This window comes from Euleptes europaea, chromosome 7 (genome assembly GCF_029931775.1).
Source record: "Euleptes europaea isolate rEulEur1 chromosome 7, rEulEur1.hap1, whole genome shotgun sequence".
NCBI lineage: Eukaryota > Metazoa > Chordata > Lepidosauria > Squamata > Sphaerodactylidae > Euleptes > Euleptes europaea.
The window spans coordinates 82653161-82670063 of NC_079318.1; the positions used below are offsets into that span (position 1 = coordinate 82653161).

Sequence of the window (16903 nt, forward strand, 5' to 3'; positions counted from 1 at the left end):
TAGCCTTTGCCGCTCATGTGGAGGAGTGGGGAATCAAACCCGGTTCTCCAGATCAGACTCCACCGCTCTTATCCACTACACCACATAGGGTTGCCAGCTCTGGGTTGGGAAACTTCTGGAGATTTGGGGATGGAGCCTGGCGAAGACAGGGACCTCAGTGGGTTACAGTGCATAGAGTCCCCCTTCCAAAGCTGCCATTTTCTCCAGGTAAACTGATCTCTGTAACCTGGAGATCAGTTGTAATAGCGGGAGATCTCCAGCCACCACCTGGAGATTGGCAATCATAGCCGTACATCATGTTCAGATAGTGAAGGTGCCTACAGAATTGTTCTTGGTTGTTGACCCACAGCTGGGAGACTCTCTTCCTCTGGAGATCCAGGCAAACCTGTCTGTTTACTTTCCTGAACGGCTAGCCTTGGGCCACGATTAAACCAAGGGTTAACTTTAATTGCAAGACGGACTCAAAGTCGGATGCTGGAAAAGCAGCTTTAACGTGTTTTAAATAAATACAAAATAAAACAAAAGCTTATTAGGACCAGTCATTCTTGTAACGCTGGCCTTCTCCGCCCTCAAATATATCAAATGACCATGAAGATTATGAGCATCACGTGCACTGCAGAATGCATCTAGGAAGATCTCCCCTCCAACCTTCACACATATGGTTGAGGTGCGGGTAAAGCTGGGGGCGTGGCTTCTAGAAGGGGTCGCGCCCCCAAGCATTTCTCTTAGAAGCAAAAGAAGACGTCAGTGAGCATCACTTTTTTAAAAATCAAACCTTTTGAGTTTGCCTGATCAAAGGTTTGCGCCGGTGCACCTTTCAGATCCCCCCTCCTAATGGTCCGCATCTGTGTGTTTGTTTTGTTTTGTTTTGTCCGAAGCTTTTTGTTCCTGCGGAAACGCAAAACACGTGCACCGAGGTGGCGCCTTGCTAAGGCTCAGGACTACATTTCCCTGCAAGCTCTGCGGCGGCAGGAGGGACCCGCGCGACGCTTGCGAGGGGGCGGGGTTCCGGCGAGCTCCCTCGGACCAGGCACTGCTGACGCTCTCTTCCGGTCTGTTGGCAGTGGCAGAAGCAAAGGTGGGAGAATCCGGATGGTGTCTCAGCAGAGGCAATGTAGACGTTCCCGGGGGAAGGAGGTTGACTTGTTTGCGGCAGCTGGTAGAGAAAAGGGGCGACTGAATGGAAGATGCTGGCCGAGAGAAAATTGGGAGTCTTGGTGGAGGGAATGCAAATTTGGGAGGAAAATCCAGGCATGGGATAAGCAAGCTGTTTGATGTGCATGTGGGGTCCCAGCAGAGTAAAGGGGATATATGGGGGGAATTGGCCTTTTAGAGAGAACGGCCATCTGAGTAGGGTTTTTAATGGTTTTAAGGATGTTTTAGATGTAATCTGTTTTTAATTATTGTTACCCGCCCTGAACTGACCCTAGAAGCTAACATGACTAAACTGAGGCTGTCGTATTTTGGTCACGTCATGAGACGACAAGAGTCACTGGAAAAGACAGCCATGCTAGGAAAAGTTGAGGGCAGCAGCAAAGGAGGAAGACCCAACAAGAGATGGATTGACTCAATAAAGGAAGCCACGGCCTTCAGTTTGCAGGATCTGAGTAAGGCTGTCAAAGATAGGACATTTTGGAGGACTTTCATTCATAGGGTCGCCATGAGTCGGAAGCGACTTGATGGCACATAACACACGCACATCTGCCCTGAGCCTGGCTCGCTGGGGATGAGGGCGGGTTATAAATTTGAATAAATAAATAAATAGAGAGACACGTAAGGGGCAGTTGGGAGAGGGAAAGATGGGGGGCTTTGGGAGAAGGACCCTAGGAGGGGAGGGGTATTTGGTTATTGAGGGAAGGAGGTAGGATCCCAAAACACAATTTTGATCTGGGTAGAGGATTTGAAGCAGCCTGGCTTACCCCAAGCTCGTCAGAGATTGGGAAGCTGAGTAGGATTGGCCTTGGATGGAAGACCACCAAGGAAGTCCAGAGTTGCTATGCAGAGGCAGGCGATGGCAAACCAGCTCTGTTGGTCTCTTGCCTTGGAAAACCCTAGGGGTTCAGTGACACTGAGTACAGAATGGGGTGGGCTAGCTCCAGATTGTGTACTTGGGGGAGGTGTTTAACCCTGAGCTGAGCAAGGTTTTAAAATTAATATTTTTTTAATTTGTACTTTAGTTGTTTTCATTTTGCAAGCTGCCTTGAACAGGCTCCTAGAGAAGCAGCATTAAAATGTTATAAATGCAAACCCCTCCCGCTGCATCTTTGTTTTCTCAAAGCATTCTCACCTGCTGCTTTTTCTTTCAGTGAGAAAAGCCATGGAGGGAGGTGTGTGGGGTTTGTTTGTTGTTTGAATGGACAGGTGACTTGCAAGGAAAAGGTTAGCTCCTTTCCCACTTCTTAATGTGGTGCCACACGCATCTGCTTTATCCAACCAAAGAAAGCCTGGGGAGGGGATATTGCAAACCTTCACACAGTATATAATTCTGTCCTAGAAGAAGAGTATGCCGACTTTCTCTCCCACTTAAGGAAGAATCAAACCGGCTTACAATGACATTCCCTTCCTCTCCCCACAACAGACTGTGACTAGCCCAAGGTCACCTAGCTGGCTTCATGTGTAGGAGTGGGGAAACCAACCCGGTTCACCAGATTAGCATCTGCCACTCAAGTAAAGGAGGGGAGAATCAAACCTGGATCTCCAGATCAGAGTCCACTGCTCCAAACCACTGCTCTTAACCACTGCACCATGCTGGCTCTCCTAATGAATATGGCTGTATGAAGTTGTGCATGAAGTGATGTGCCACTGCCTCTTTACTTTTTTTTGGAGTTTTCATTGCTTTCCACCCACTTTGAAGACTGGGGTGCTGCTGTCTTTTGCTTGTCCGCTTCCAGAGACCTCCCTTTCCCCTCCCAAAGTCCGCCCCTCACTAGTGCCTCCTTTGGGGAGGAAATGAATCGGACCCTCTCTTATCTCTTGGCAGATGAAGCTGCTGGTGCTGTCCATGCTGGTCCTCTTTGCCAGCGTCCACTGCGAGGAAGGGGCCCGGCTGCTGGCCTCCAAGGCTCTGCTGAACAGATATGCCGTGGAAGGCAGGGACCTCACTTTGCAGTACAGCATCTACAACGTGGGTTCCAGGTAAATCCCAGGAAGGTGATGAAGAAGGGCTGGTGTGAAGAGCCGTTATAGGGTTTCAAGGCCCAGATAGATAGATGAAGGTCAAGAAAAAAATAAACATCCAAGGCCAAAAGTTATACAATCTAAAAGTTATGTCCTTACTAAATATGTATGTGTTTATTACAGGCTAAAATCTAATAACACATATAAGACCCTGCAAAAGCCGACCAAATAAACATGTTCATGTAACACAATTACATGTAACCAGACATGTTTCGGCTATACAGCCTTCCTCAGAGGTCTAAACAATCATCATTCCAGACTACAAATTACATACACAAATTTCTAAAATTCTCTATGACGATATGTGCATTGTGTTTGCAGGATAACAAGTAATATATAACTGCAAAACTTCTTCCTCTGTTTTAGGCTTCCATACATACATGTGTGTGTTTTCCTCTTAAATGAGGGGATGTTATATTTCAGCCATTAATAAAGTTTGTCAACATCTCATAGTAATAAAATAGTCTTAAAGTCTGGAGTAGTTATCAAGTATTAACGTTATATGTTTATTTGGTAGGCTCTTGCAGGGCCTTATATGTGTTATTAGATTTTTCCCTGTAATAAATACATCCATATTTTGTATGAACATAACTATTAGATTGTATAATTTTTGGCCTTGGATTTTTTTTCTTGACCTTTGGGTACTTAATTATGGTTTTTTTAGGGTTAAGTTTTCCCCCCTTTGTTGTTGGTCCAGATAGATACCCACTGTCCAGGAGAAATCACTGTAGCAGTTGAGTGGAAGGATGGCACACGCTTCCTGTATTCTTTCCCAAGGCATCCCAGTTTCTTTAATGATGCTGCTCGAATGATCAATAGGTCTTAAGAAGAAGAGTTGGTTTTTATATGCCAACTTTCTCTACCACTTAAGGGAGACTCAAACAGGCTTACAATCACCTTCCCTTCCCTCCTTCTCCCCACAACAGACACCCTGTGAGGTAGGTGGGGCTGCTGTGACTTGCCCAAGGTCACCCAGCTGGTTTCATGTAGAGGAGTGGGGAAACAAATCCAGTTCACCAGATTAGCCTCCGCCGCTCATGTGGCAGAATGGGGAATCAAACCCGGTTCTCCAGATCAGAGTCCACTGCTCTTAACCACTACACCACGCTGGTGTAGCAGGACAAGGTATCCCAGTGCAGTTTTATTGGATGACCCAGTACAAAATTATCTGAGGTCATTTGGATGGCAATCAATGCTAGGCCATGGAGGGTTGTGGGTGGCTTGTGGAGTTAAAAACGATTCCCCATGTCTGAATCCTGTTCCTGACACACAGCTGGGCATTCTGAGTTTGCAACCAGAAATTGAGGGCGAACAGCTCTCTAAGTCAGGTCTATGTTTCTTCTCGTCCTCGGATCATAGCTTGTTGCTAATATATCACTCTCTCCCCATTTGTTTATCTGCAGTGCAGCCTTAGAAGTGGAGCTGTCAGATGATTCATTTCCTCCAGAAGATTTTGGAATTGTTTCTGGGATGCTCAATGTCAAATGGGACAGGATTGCACCGTATCCTTTTTGTGCAGAGAGATGGTTAGGGAGGGTCTTGTTACAATGCTGAATGTCCCAGCTATGTTTCTAGCCCTCGTTGTTATGGAGAGAGAGTGGCAATATTGCTCTAAAGCAAATAAAGAACCGGTAACCTGCTTCCAATCCTCCATTTTGCTTCTCTTCAGGGTTCTTATTGTGATGATCTGGGCTCTTGGGAGTGTCAGGGAAAACCCTGTTTGTGACTCCCTTCTGAAGCACATAGCAAGCCATTTTTATGCACTCGCTGCACTGTGCAGGATTTTCAGGTTCTCTGCCCTTGAACGCTGTCTCTTTAATATTTGTGTGATTAAGCAGACCTGAAAGTCTCTGGGCTCATCAGTGTGAGTATGCTCTTTGTCTCTTTTGAGTACCTGCTCTGTATCCTGCTTTATTATTGACTCCATCACGTGTTGCTATCTTTAAATGTTCCTCTGCTTTCATTGGACTGGTGCGTTTTTTTGCTATAATTTTGGTCTCTATACCCTCCCCACCCCCATCATGCCCAGCCCTGGACAATCTACTGATCCGCAGGGATAATGGTTTGGGGAGCGTGCTGAGCTGCAGGAAGTCAGAAACCTCTGTTACATAAGTTTGCTTGTGGTCACTTTAGGTATAATTCATTAACCTTTTTTAAAAAGAAAATCAACATCACTCGGCTGTTGTGGCAGTATGTGTAAATGCACCTAGCGTTTGTTGGAAATACTAATGTCCGTTTCTCTCCTGCTGTTTTGTCTTCTCTGTTTAAATGTCATGCCTTTGGGCAAGCACTTGTGATTTATCTTGATTTCCCTGGAAGCACAGAGCAAACTTCAGGGGCTCCAAAAGAAGCACTAATACTGAAGGCGTTCTCAGCCTGAGATCCACATCCGCTTAACTGTGGCCTCTCCCCCCCCCTTCTGTGATGCAATTTGCTTCCTTAACTACTGGCTGCTCAGCGCTAGCAACGTCTCCCACACGGTGGTGCTGAGACCCCTGAAAGCCGGCTACTTCAACTTCACATCAGCCACCATCACATACCTGGCGCAGGAAGGGGGACAGGTGGTGGTAAGTAGTACTTGCTCCGGGGTTGAGTCAAAGACCCTTGCATGACCTGTAAGGTCTGTGTTGTTTTTGCTCCACAGCCTGTTACTTGGGGTGGCCCCCAACCCACCCCTGCCCTAAGTCACAAGTTTGCTCTTGTACTGTTTTTTTACTGAAGGCAGAAAGGAGCACCTTGCTGGAAAGGCAGAGAAACCAGCCTCCTTCTCCTCCTTCCTGGAGAAACCTGCAGGAGGAAAGGTGGTTTCTTTCCCATGAGCTGGGTTTTTGCTGGGTAGTAATGCAGAAGTGCTCACTGGAGAGAGAAAGGGGTGCTAACTCCTGGTGGGGAGGTGTGTAAATTTACGAAACCCCCACAGTGCTGTGACCACTACTGCTTACCTTCATCCAAAGAATTTGCCCTTTGGCATTCCATAACACTATTAGGAAAGAAATCTTTCCCCCTTTTGTCCTGGAGGAGCTAGAGTCTGGGGTAAATGGCTGGATCTTGTGATGTCGAGTGGGGCCTTACTTGGCTTTTAGGGAATAAAAAGTAAAGGCAGTCCCCTGTGCAAGCACCAGATCATTACTGACCCATGGGGTGACGTCACAGCCCAACGTTTACTAGGCAGACTATGGTTATGGGGTGGTTTGCCAGTGCCTTCCCCAGTCATCTACACTTTTACCCCCAGCAAACTCATTTTACTGACCTCAGAAGGATAGAAGGCTGAGTCAACCTGGAGCCGGCTACTTGAAACCACTTCTGTCGGGATCGAACTCAGGTTGTGGGCAGAGCTTTTGACTGCTGTCCTGAAACTTATCACTCTGCGCCAGGGGGCCTTACTTGGCTTATAGGGAGACCTTTGCCCTAAAGCTGGAGGTCCATTTGGGTGGAATCAAGGAGTCCTTCTTTCACGGACATACTACCCTCCATAAAAGCCTTGCCCCAACTGTGATGGCCACTAGAAATTTGCAGATAACCTCCTGCTGAGGTTTTTTTTGTATAATTAAAAAAAAATTCAAAACAAAACACAATATACATACTTTTTACATAGCTATGACAAGACATTTATCAGTATTTGGAGCGATTCTGTAACATTCTGTACCTTCTACTATTCTAAAAATTTATTTGCACATCTAGAATATAAAATATAAGCAAACCTTGAAAGAGAATCTGAATATATACTCATACCTTCTTACGTACATGAATTGCAGCTTTTATTGTTATATCATTCTGCATATATGCAATAAGCCTTTCAGTCAGCCCATAAACCTCATGCTGAGTTTTGAGTCTGGATCTCCTGGAATTGCTGAGTCGGCTGAAGATGGGCAGAGGCCAGCCGACAAGCTGATGGTCAAGCTGGGTGCTCTCCTTCATGAGCAGTGGGCTAAGGGTGGTGGCGGGGTTTCCAAGCTGCTCGACGTCAGCCGTGTCTCCCACACCGTCGTTCAAGCCAAGTCCACTGCTGTGGCCCGTAAGTCATCTCCCCTCCCCGTCTGATCTTTCAGGTTGGCTTCACCAGCGCTCCAGGGCAGGGGGGGATCCTGGCCCAGCGAGAATTCGACAGAAGGTTTTCACCGCACTTTGTAAGTACATGCAAACTCCGCTTCGGACAACTCATAAATGCCCCTCATTTTGCAGGCTGACCAAGTGTTCTGGGTTGGCTATACTGTTGACGTACGGTTGGAACACTGGCTGAATCTAAAGACCAAAACTTCATTGCTCCAGGATTCTGGAACTACTTCCTTTCCCCTAAAGTCTCAAGCATAATCCCCTTTTAAAGCCATCTATGCTTGTTTCCACTGTTACGTCCGTTAGCAGTGAATTTCCACAATGTACTAAAATATTCTGACCGATGGGAGTTTCAGTAGTGGGGGCGGGGTCCAGGGGCATTACCTGGCAGTGAACCAACAAACCCCATCAAGCTACCATACCAGATCAGACCCTCGGTCCCTCTAGCTGGGTGTCATCTCCTCTGACTAGCAGAAGCTCTTCAGGATCTCAGGCAGAAAAAGGTCTTTTCCCCATCCCTGTGTTTCTGGTCTAAATGGAGATGCCAGGGATTGAACTCAGGGCCTTCTACGTGCAAAGCCGATACTCTGCCCTTGAGCCATCGCCCCTTTGTGGAATGGCCACCCTCCATCTACCCTTCAGTTCTTTATTATTACAGTCCATAACCAGTAGGTATATAAAGGAAACAATTACAGAAAGAATAAAATGTATATACAAAAGATCTTGATAAACGCAGGACAGACCTAATAGATACCAGCTAAAACGACACGTATCTGTCAACACTTTGACATTCTCCTGGGCAAATACTAGAGATTAAATTATTTCAGGAACTAAAATCTCTGCTACTCTTCAAGATTAAAGGCCCTTCTCAATTTTTCTGTAATTACCTGGGTGCAAAACTGGTCAACCAATTGTGTTGTTTGGTAGTTCTTATCTGACAGTATTCAAGTCTAATTTTGTTAGATTTTCCCTCTACCCTTCAAGGCCCATTGCCATTGGCCCGTGGTGCCCACAGGGTACTTGCAACTGTTGCTTTACCTTGCGATGCAGTATTTCCCTTCTAATAATTCATCCCCTTTCCTTTTTTTTCTTAAAGCTGGACTGGGCGGCCTTTGGGGTCATGACTCTCCCCTCCATCGGCATCCCCCTCCTGCTGTGGTACTCAAGCAAAAGGAAGTATGACACTCCGAAGACCAAGAAGAACTGAGCTGTGCCAGGCAACCATTGAGGTTGCATTTGGGAGTGAAGGCGGAGCAAAGGGTGGCTCTGCACTCAGAGTTCTTTTTTCGAAAGTGGAATTGGTGTGTTGCTGATTGGGAACCAGCTGCCATTATTAACAAAAATGCCGGAGAAGCCAGCCTCCAAGCCTCAGGGCCGTCCCCTCCCTCCCTTCCTTCCTCATCTCCTCTGTGGTCCCCTGCTGGCCACGCTGCTGAGAGACCCATCCAGCTTCAGTAATGGAGACGACTCCTCTGTGCCAAATTCTCATTTTCTCAGCCGGCAATCAGTTCTACAAAGATGGAGGAGAAATCTCTGAGCTGTGAATGCATTTAAATTGGGACACTTTGATAGTCGTCTGAAACAGAGAGAAAGAGCTGTCACGTTGTGTGGGAGGGTTTTTTAATTGCAAAAAAATAAATCACAAATGATAAATCTGGGGTGATTCTTTTTGTTTCCTTTTGTTGCCATGAAACTTCTCAATTGGTGTGTTTCAAAGCGGTATGCTGAAAATAAGTTGCACACATCGGTGTCCTTAGTGTGCCTGTTGCAGGCGGTCAGGTTCTGTTAAGTGTATGCAGGAGCCGACCCTGTGCTTTGTTACGTGACACATAATTAGGTTACTGAATTGCTGGATGGTGGGGTTGGTCTTTGCCTTAGAAGGGGGTTAAACTCTTTCATGGAAGAGCAGTTGTGTAATGGCTATTCAACTTGATGACTAAATGGAGCCTCCATGTTAAGAGGCAGTATATCTCTGCTGGAGGCAGACTACCTTCATGACCTGCTTGTGGGTCTCCTGGTATCATCAGGTTGGTCATGGGATGCTGGAGTAAACAGACCCTTGATTAGATCCAGGAGGGCTCTTATATGTGTTCCTATGTCTGCTGGAACCTGGCTAATGTCCCAGTTCTTAGCTAACTTCAGTCTGCTCTTGTCTTAAAGTAAAAACATAAGAACATACTGTTTGGGGTGTGTGTGGAGAAGGATGACTGTGATCCATGGTTGTGAAGCAGTCAAGTAGAGGGATTAGAGACTCTCTCATAAAAGATAAGGAATTCTTGGGCTAAGGCGCATTCTGCAACATGACCAGATGAATGCTGTCCCCTGTATAAACGAAGCATGCATTTGATTGTTTTTTGCAGCATTTGTTTCGTTTTTCGTCATTTATTATGCTTTTACTAGCCATGGGAGCCCTCAAGCTCTGTCCTGAGGCCGCTGGAAATCTGTCCAGCAGTTCCTTCAGCTGCTGAGATTACACTCAGCATTCTCCTCCCATGCTTTCCCAGCATCTCATTCTCACTCACAAGAACTAGAAACTTGCTTTGTGTTTATAAGTGAAAGCTGATCTTCCCAGGAAGCCCATTCTGCAGCCAGAATGCTACAACGGGTGGCTTTTCTGTGCTTCTGTAGCGTTCTCTAAGCCTCAGTTATTCGTTGTGTGTCGTTCCCCCCCCCCCCCCCGCATTGCTTGTTTGGCTCATTTGTGAGCAAAGCAGGCCAGAACTCCCGGCCGCTCGCCACCCGGGGCCCCCGTTCTCGGCGAATTCTGTGGTGTAGGCAGAAATGCCCTCGTAGGCTTTTTCTGTGAGCAAACACTATGGCTTTTGTTACCACTGCACTTTACAGGATTCCTCACCCCCTCAGCCCAGCGTCTGTTGCCGCCAGGTCACTCCTCTTGGATGGAAGGGGCACGAAAAAAAGCAAGAGTCGGGCTCCCTCGGTGAGCAAGAGAATCCCCATGGATAGGGCAAGCCCAATAGGTATGCCTCCGAGCCTGGACCAGAGGGATTTTCTTATTCCTTGATCTCTCTGCCTGTTCTGAATGGATTTTGACTCGGGATATTCCTTTATGGACCTAAATGTATGTGCCTAAGACAGGAGACTCCAGCCTCCAAGTGTTTGAGGCCAGCTGTCCTGCAACCTGGGAATCTGATCTTCAGTGGACATCAGCCAGTCGGGTAAGAATTTGCTCTAGATGTGTATTTTCTAGAGATGCTGTGCTCAGTTCCCCCCTTCCCTGATGGGTTGTAAGTTTCTGTAAGGGGAAATGTTCATTACACACCTATTAAAACTGGCACTGCTCCACTGAGTTTAGCATTGTCTCCTCTGTATGGCGTCAGCTCTCTTGGCCTCAGGCACACAGAGGTCTTTCCTAGTACTGCTACCTGAGAGTGTTTTTAATTGGAAGTGCCAGAGAATGAGCCTGAGACTTGATTCAAAACATAGGGTAGAATAATTCATAAATTCTGATCTTTGCCAAAGCCCATTGGGGATATGGTACATCATAAGCCACTAGGTGCCCAGTGAGTACCCAGCTTGCTGGGAGTAAACCGTAGATGACTGGGGAAGGCAATGGCAAACCACCCTGTAAATATAGTCTGTCTAGTAAATATCGGGATGTGACGTCATGGGTCAGTAATGACCTAGTGCTTGCACAGGGGACTAGCTTTACCTGTTAAGCCTGTAAGTTAGCAAGAAAACAAGCTATGGATTTCCTTGCTTAGCCTCCCCTCCTCATTCATCTGTTACTGAGCTATGGGTCCTAATGATCTTGCAACAACTTTGTAAGGTAGGTGAGTATCATAGTATATTTCCTGCTCCTTTTTATTGGTTTTTAATTTCTGTTAAGCCACTTTGGCTCCATAGGGAGAAAGGAAGGAAAGAAATAAGATAAAGAACCATGAAACTGAAGATGGGATGGCTTGTTTAGAACAAGCTATGAACACATGAAGGTAACTTATGCCAAGTCAGAGAATCTGGGAAAGGTCTAGGCTACATTGACTGGCAGTGATTCTCCAGGGTCTCGGGCAGAAACAGGCCTTTCCCAATGCTAATTACTTGAGAAGAGGTACTAGGGATTGAACCTTCTGCCCGAAAGTATGTGATCTGCCACTGAGCCAGGCTAAATACTAAGTATGTGATCTGCCACTGAGCGAGGCTAAATACTGAGTTCACAGCAGAAATAGAGAGTTGGCTCTTAACACTTTTAGGGCATCAAGGTGTCCCGCCTCATGACCGCACAGGACCCAATAGAAATTGAATTGGTGGCAAGGTTCTTATATCTGCAATCAAATAATGTGAACGCCTTTGAATTAAATAAGGTTGGTTTAGGACTGTGAAATCAAGTAATCCATTTAGCCTTTTAAATTGGTTTTATTGCAAAACCTATGGGGGTCAGACGTACATGTATACTATGGTTTTTACTGTAATTGTTTTGTATGTTTTATTCCAATGCCAATAAAGGCTTTCATTCATTTGTATTAGGGCATCAATGCCCCCCACACAATTTTCTTCACCCAATCTGGACCCAGTCTATTCCTTCCCCTCCCTTCTGCCATTCAAAGCTCAGCATGATCTTTGAATACAGTCCTCGAGAGCCCAGCCTGATTACCCCTTCCAAAGCCCTTGTGATACCGTACATTATAAGCCTGTAAGTTAGCAGGAAAACAAGCCATGGATTTCTATGTTTGTTGGCCAGTCACCTCCCAGTGCCGATTTACAGGCTTCTTCCCTTTCCTAGTCTCTCAACAATCCTGGGACATTCAGTAGTGTGAAGTATAGGCAGTCCTATATCTGAATTTGAAAAGCAAAACTGAGGTTTCTTGCACCCTGCGTCGACACTTCATTTTATTTATGTTATTCATACTGTGCCTTTCTCCCTGAAGCTTAAGGCGGATTACACAGTGTAAGTCAAAATGACCAACAGGCTGGAACATCCAATAAACAGGGCAATAGGGTTTGGATTGCAGGAATTTGAAAACAAGCAGAAATCTGATGCAGAGCAGGAACGAAGCACACACATTTAAACACGACACACTAAACAATGTAGACATCACCTAGCAGCAACAGACTTTGCATAGTAGAATCATAGAGTTGGAAGGGACCACCAGGGTAATCTAGTCCAACCCATTGCACAATGCAGGAAATTCGCAACTACCTCCCCTGTGTTGTCCACAGTCCCCGCCCCTTGGCCAAAGCATCTTTTGGAACGATTCATTACAGTACAATCCTATTACCGGTGTAAAAAAAAAAAAAAACCCCTCTTAAATAATTCAGTTTTGCATAGTTTGCAGAAAGCCAGCAGAGTGGAACCCTTCCTGTCCTCATCGGGCTTGCCATTCCATAAGGTGGGGGCCACCAACAGAAAATGTACATGTATGAGCAGAAGGCCCTGCTCAGATGAATGAGGATGTCATGGGTCATTTATGCATGGGAGTTTTACCTGAGGTTTGTTGCTCCCTGGACCCACACTTTCTTCTTTAGAAGCTTTGCACCAGCAGTCTCCAAGCTCAAAGCAAGAAGCCCGCCCCTTGAAATGCTGCTTTGTGATTGGTTGTAGTTCTTTGAGACAGAAGTCTCTCCCCCCCATGGAAATCCAAGTGCCCAGCTGCAATGCATTTTAAAAGTCAAAAACAAAGCGGAGCGCCCTAAAAGGAATGGGTGTTGGGGAGGAACTCAAGCCATGTTTTAAACATCCATTCTTCTGGCCAGAAAGAACTCCCAGGAAGCAGAAAGTATTTGAATCCCTGCCTCTTTACACACTGCTTTGTAATTGGCTGTGAGAGAAACCAAGCTTGCGTGCCCCACACTTTACCTTATGCACGGGGATTTCACCAGGGCTGAGCTCAGGGGAGGTGGAAGAATCAGGTTAACAGAGGAACGGGAAGACCCGGGGTTTGTGAAGGCTGGCAGCGAGGTCATCTCTAATGGAGGGAAAACTCATGCATAACTCCAAGGAACAACAGACAGACCAGGGGTAAACCTGAGTGAAAGTACCCATGCATAAATGACCATGGTGGAGCACAGGGAGAGAGGCGGTCCCGTGGGTATAATAGACTAAGGCCATGAAGGGCTTTATAGATGATTGGCAATACCTTGAACTGAGCTCAAAAACTGATGCAGTGATTGCAGAATGGGTGTGTAATGTGCGTGCTGTGCCTAGCCCCTGATAATAACCGAGCGGTGGCTTTCTGCACCAACTGGAGCCTCCCAGTCGACTTTAAGAGGAGGCCCATGTAGAGTGCATTACAGTAGTCTAGTTTTGATGTGACCATGGCATGAACCCAGTTGTCCAGATCAGCAGTATCAGGGTAGGGGGAGGGCATCTTGCAGGCTAGACTGAGCGGGTAAGTGATTTGCCCAAGGACATAGAACAGTGGCAGAGGATATGGGCTTCGGACCCGTGACTTTCACTCTCACGGGGTGCATAAGGTGGAAAAGCCAGACAGGACCCATATTCCGCTAAACCAGAGTACTTGCCCTGTCAAGAGGTTCTTCTGCATAAGCACCACTAAAATTAACAGGACCACGGTGTCCCTAGTGCATTGGACCAGGATCAGCTCTGACTCCCCCATCCCATCCAGGCACCTTAATACCATGCAAAATGTACAACCCCACAAAGCCTTAGGGCTGTTTATGGTGTGTGGACTGAACTGCCAATTGCAACCTTGCTACGCGGGTCAGTTAATTGATCAGCTAGATGTGTGATATTTTGTCCACCAGGAGGCGCTGTATACTTTCATATATGATTTGGATACCATTTGTTACCAAACACAAGTGGCTCTCTTAACTTGAAACTGCTGGGGGAGAGGAGGGGAACACAACAGCATGTAGTCAGAACTGTTTCTGAATCATGCCCATTTGGAATTAGGGTATGTGAGGACTATCTAAGGACTGCTCTTCATTTGCAGCAGATTGAATGGGTAATGAAGTAGAAAAGTGGCCTGTACCACTTTAAGATGACTGATGATGAAATATATTTTTCAAAGTTTCCCTGCATAAATACTTCCCTGTAAATTGGAAACTAGCAAAGCATGCTAGAATTGTTTTCTCTGATGCGCTATTTTTTTTTAATCTGGGGGGAATTCTTACATAGGGCAATAAGAGAAATATGACACACACCCTACCCACCCACCTTAGCCTACCCGGCAGCTTGAAGTAGGTTCAATCCATTTTAGCATCTCAGAATTCTACCTCAAGTCTACTGCAGCGTAGACTGGGCGTGTCTGGATTTAGCCCTGGTCAGTACAAACATCCTTGCTTGCTAATTCCAGATTTTTTGTGGTTGCTTAGGGACCAACAAAACACACTCGGTGCATGTTCAGAGGCACTGGTCAGGAAGTTCATTCTATTCATTCATCTGAGAAATGTCAACCTTGCCTTTCTGCCCTAAAGGCGAGCTCTGGAATAATGAAACTGGGACATAATAATTCCAGTAAAGACAGGTCCGGAAGACAAATGTTTTGATGGAAGTTTGAAGGACCTGGGTGTCTTTTGCCTGCAGAAGAGAAAGGAGACATGATCACACTCTTCAAATCTCTAAAGAACTGTCTCGTGGAAGAGATCAGACTTCCCTGCTCCTCCAAAAGGCAAGAAGACTAGATCTAATGGGCGGAGGAGGTAGCTTTCAATGTAACATTAGGAAAATCTCCCTACTGATAAGACCAGTCCAATGATGGCATAGTGGTTAGTGTCAGACGAGGATCTGGGAGACCCAGCTTCAAATCCCCACTCTGCCACGGATGCTTGCTGCATATCTTGGGCCCTGTGTGTATGTGTCATATCTAGGCAACAGGGTTGTTGTTGGGAGGATTCAGTGGAGAAGAGGGAAACATTATAAAATGCTTTGGGTCCCCATTGGGAGAAAAGCAGATTATAAATGAATACAGATAAATAAGAATTACCTGGCAGGGGAGGTTCTCCCTCACTGGAGGTCTTCAAGAAGAGACTGAACAGCCATCAGTTGGGAATGCTGTAGGTCTGCAGTTCTTGCACTGAGAAGAAGCCCTTTCCAGTGTTACAATTCTATGAATTAAAGAAGAAGAAGAGTTGGCTTTTATATGCCAACTTTATCTGCCACTCAAGGGAGAATCAAACCAGCTTACAATCACTTTCCCTTCCCCTCCCCACAGCGGACACCCTGTGAGGTAGGTGGGTGTGAGAGAGTGTGACTAGCCCAAGGTCACCCAGATGGCTTCACGTGTAGGAGTGGGGAAACAAATCCAGTTCACCAGATTAGCCTCCGCTGCTCATGTGGAGGAGTGGGGAATCAAACCTAGTTTCTCCAGATCAGAGTCCACCGCTCCAAGCCACTGCTCTTAACCACTACACCATGCTGGCTCCCAATCAATCAATATGGCAATAAACCACATTATAGATTAAAAAATTGAAAGCAGCAGGTTGCCCCTTATCTCTATGGGGGATGAAAAGTTTAGATAGAGAGGGTGGGCTTCACCTGGCAAGTAAAACAGTCCCTTACAAGATCTCACAGCAGAAAACAGCCTCACCTTTGTGCAATGTTCACCCCCAAGAATCACTGCCTGCAGGTTTCTATTATACACCGCTGGAGCTTTTCTGCGCTTGGGGTATCTATCTATTCTACACCGGCTGGCAAAGCAGTTTCTGTTTTGCATCCGATGATAGTGGGTGTGTAATTTTCATCTTAATTTTAAAATAGTCAATAGAATGCTGAATCCTATGCTGGGCCTGATTATTCTTATGTGTGTTAAGTGCCATCAAGTCATTTCCGACTCATGGCGACCCTATGAATCAATGTCCTCCAAAGTGTCCTATCCTTAACAGCCTTGCTCAGATCTTGCAAACTGAGGGCTGTGACTTCCTTTATATGTATAGAGTCAATTCATCTCTTGTTGGGTCTTCCTCTTTTCCTGCTGCCTTCAACTTTTCCTAGCATGATTGTCTTTTCCAGTGTCTCTTCTCATAATATGTCCAAAGTATGACAGCCTCATTTTAGCTTCTAGGGGTCAGTTCAGGCTTGATTTGATCTAAAATCCACTGATTTTTTTTTTTTGGAGGTCCAGGGTATCCGTAACACTCTCCTCCAACACTACATTTCAAAAGAATCTACTTTCTTCTTATTCTTATAAGGTAAAGGTCCCCTGTGCAAGCACCGGGTCATTCTTGACCCATGGGGTGACGTCACATCCCTACGTTTCCAAGGCAGACTTTGTTTGCGGGGTGGTTTGCCAGTGCCTTCCCCAGTCACTCCCCTTTACCCCCAGCAAGCTGGGTACTCATTTTACTGACCTCGGAAGGATGGAAGGCTGAGTCAACCTTTGAGCCGGCTACCTGAAACCGACTTCAGTCGGGCTCGAACTCAGGTCGTGAGCAGAGCTTTTGACTGCTGTACTGCAGCTTAACACTGTGCCACGGGGCTCCTTCTTATTCTTATACCCGGGCTTTATTTATTTATTTAAATTTTTTAGCCTGCCTTTTTGCACCACTTAAAATATAATTTGATCCTCCTCCATTTTATCCTGATGATGGCAATATCATTTGGATAAAGGTTAAGGTTGAGCTGAGAGAGAGAGAGAGAGAGACTGGCCCGAGGACACCCACAGAGCTTCCATGGCCCAGTGGGGACTTGAACCTGGGTCTTCCAGATCCTAGTCCAACACTCTAACTGCTACAATACCAAACTCAATCATATTCCACA

At 46.1% G+C, this 16903-nt stretch overlaps 1 protein-coding gene across 1 annotated transcript; it reads left to right on the forward strand.

The window, feature by feature from the left end:
* Nucleotides 1-1036: 1036 nt before the first annotated feature.
* Nucleotides 1037-8493, forward strand: SSR2 (signal sequence receptor subunit 2). The gene is made up of 6 exons (XM_056852650.1): nt 1037-1078; nt 2981-3135; nt 4581-4679; nt 5636-5744; nt 7227-7304; nt 8327-8493. The coding sequence occupies exons 2-6, from the start codon at nt 2981-2983 to the stop codon at nt 8435-8437; spliced, it is 552 nt and encodes a 183-aa protein (XP_056708628.1). The 5' UTR covers nt 1037-1078; the 3' UTR covers nt 8438-8493.
* Nucleotides 8494-16903: the final 8410 nt, after the last annotated feature.

What these genes read in the sequence shown, in the direction of transcription:
- SSR2 (XM_056852650.1), top strand. Translation starts at nt 2,981, where the DNA reads ATGAAGCTGCTGGTGCTGTCCATGCTGGTCCTCTTTGCCAGCGTCCAC. An exon ending in ATCTACAACGTGGGTTCCAG is followed by an intron (nt 3,136 to 4,580) that starts GTAAATCCCAGG and finishes GTTTATCTGCAG; the next exon opens with TGCAGCCTTAGAAGTGGAGC. An exon ending in GAAGGTTTTCACCGCACTTT is followed by an intron (nt 7,305 to 8,326) that starts GTAAGTACATGC and finishes TTTTTCTTAAAG; the next exon opens with CTGGACTGGGCGGCCTTTGG.